Below are 1,222 nucleotides of genomic sequence, written 5' to 3'. Positions count from 1 at the left end.
TTAAAACCTCCCACTAAATTCACATTCTTAACCGTTTACAATCTCCTCATCTCTTATATTAGAGAGTTCAGTTTTTTCAAGGAAAAAAAGTACATTTTTTAATCGCAAAACACAATGGATGGACCATACACCGTAGGTATGATCTACTACTTGGATTACGTATATATAACAAGCAAAAGAATTGAATCTTAGTTTTGGAAGTGTTGTGTTTAGGAACTGTCTTTGGATTCTTTATAAACGTATCAATTCCTTCTATTTCTTTGTCCAAGGTACATTGCCCTGGATCCATTTCTTCCTTCTTCTTCTTCTTCTTCTTCTTCTTATTATTATTATTATTATTATTATTATTATTTTGATAAACACACTGAAAACTATTATTATAACAACATTACAATCCAAATACATCCTGGATAAGAGATTGCTGAATACAGCAAGGAATCTCTTCAATCCAAATTACATCATTGACAAGGTTTTGAGCTTGTCTTGCTAGAATGTGGGCTGGCTTATTGCCAGTCCTACGCACATGAGAAAAATTAACAACACCAATTCCAGCTTCTAACTCATGAATGCCTTCCATAAAAGTAGCAACAAAAGTGGGTAGCTATGTAAGTCGCCTGAGAGCATTAGAAATTGTCAAGGAGTCACCTTCCAACACCCCATCTCGCAGCCCCAAATGTCTTGCTAGCAACATACCAGCTTCATAGGCCTTAGCTTCAACTTCAAGTGCCGTCAAAGGGGCTTTGATTTTTTTGCATAAAGTTGCCAGTAATCTGCCTTCACCATCTCTTATTACAACACCAATGCTTGCCTGCTTCCGTGATGTAAAAAGAGCCCCATCTACATTAATTTTACATAAACCCACTGAAGGAGGCAACCAAGCAGAGAACAAGGGCTGTTGTTGTGCGTTAGGTAAGTGCAGAACTGAATCTAATGCAGCTTCAACACATGAATCCATTGCAAACTAGTACTCTTGAAGATAACTTGCTGCCCAAAGAGCCAAAGCTGGACCTAATTTGCCTTCACCTCCATGATAAATTTCGTTCTTGTTATCCCAGAATGCCCAAGCAATCGTTACAAGTTGTGAACACTTCTCCTCTACAGCTGCATTAATCATCATGACCAACCATAATAGTTCCTGAAAAGAATCAAAATGAACTTCCAAAGGCAGTAGCTGTAATTTTGAAGCAGCCCAAGTTTCTTGTGCTTTCGGACATCCCCAAAA

At 37.9% G+C, this 1,222-nt stretch overlaps 1 protein-coding gene across 1 annotated transcript; it reads right to left on the bottom strand.

Annotated features, from left to right (window-relative positions):
- Positions 1–388: 388 nt before the first annotated feature.
- LOC115949833 lies at positions 389–955 on the bottom strand. Its single transcript, XM_031067107.1, has 2 exons — positions 694–955; positions 389–570 (listed from the first exon to the last, which is right to left on the bottom strand). The coding sequence occupies exons 1-2, from the start codon at positions 953–955 to the stop codon at positions 389–391; spliced, it is 444 nt and encodes a 147-aa protein (XP_030922967.1).
- Positions 956–1,222: the final 267 nt, after the last annotated feature.

This window comes from Quercus lobata, chromosome 6 (genome assembly GCF_001633185.2).
Source record: "Quercus lobata isolate SW786 chromosome 6, ValleyOak3.0 Primary Assembly, whole genome shotgun sequence".
In the NCBI taxonomy this organism is placed as follows: domain Eukaryota; kingdom Viridiplantae; phylum Streptophyta; class Magnoliopsida; order Fagales; family Fagaceae; genus Quercus; species Quercus lobata.
Note: the sequence above shows the minus strand (reverse complement) of the source record. Positions and strands in the feature narration are given on the sequence as shown.

Coding starts and splice junctions, on each gene's coding strand:
- LOC115949833 (XM_031067107.1), bottom strand. CDS start 955: ATGGATTCATGTGTTGAAGCTGCATTAGATTCAGTTCTGCACTTACCT. Junction 571..693: donor AGCTAAGGCCTATGAAGCTG/GTATGTTGCTAG, acceptor CTTTTATGGAAG/GCATTCATGAGTTAGAAGCT.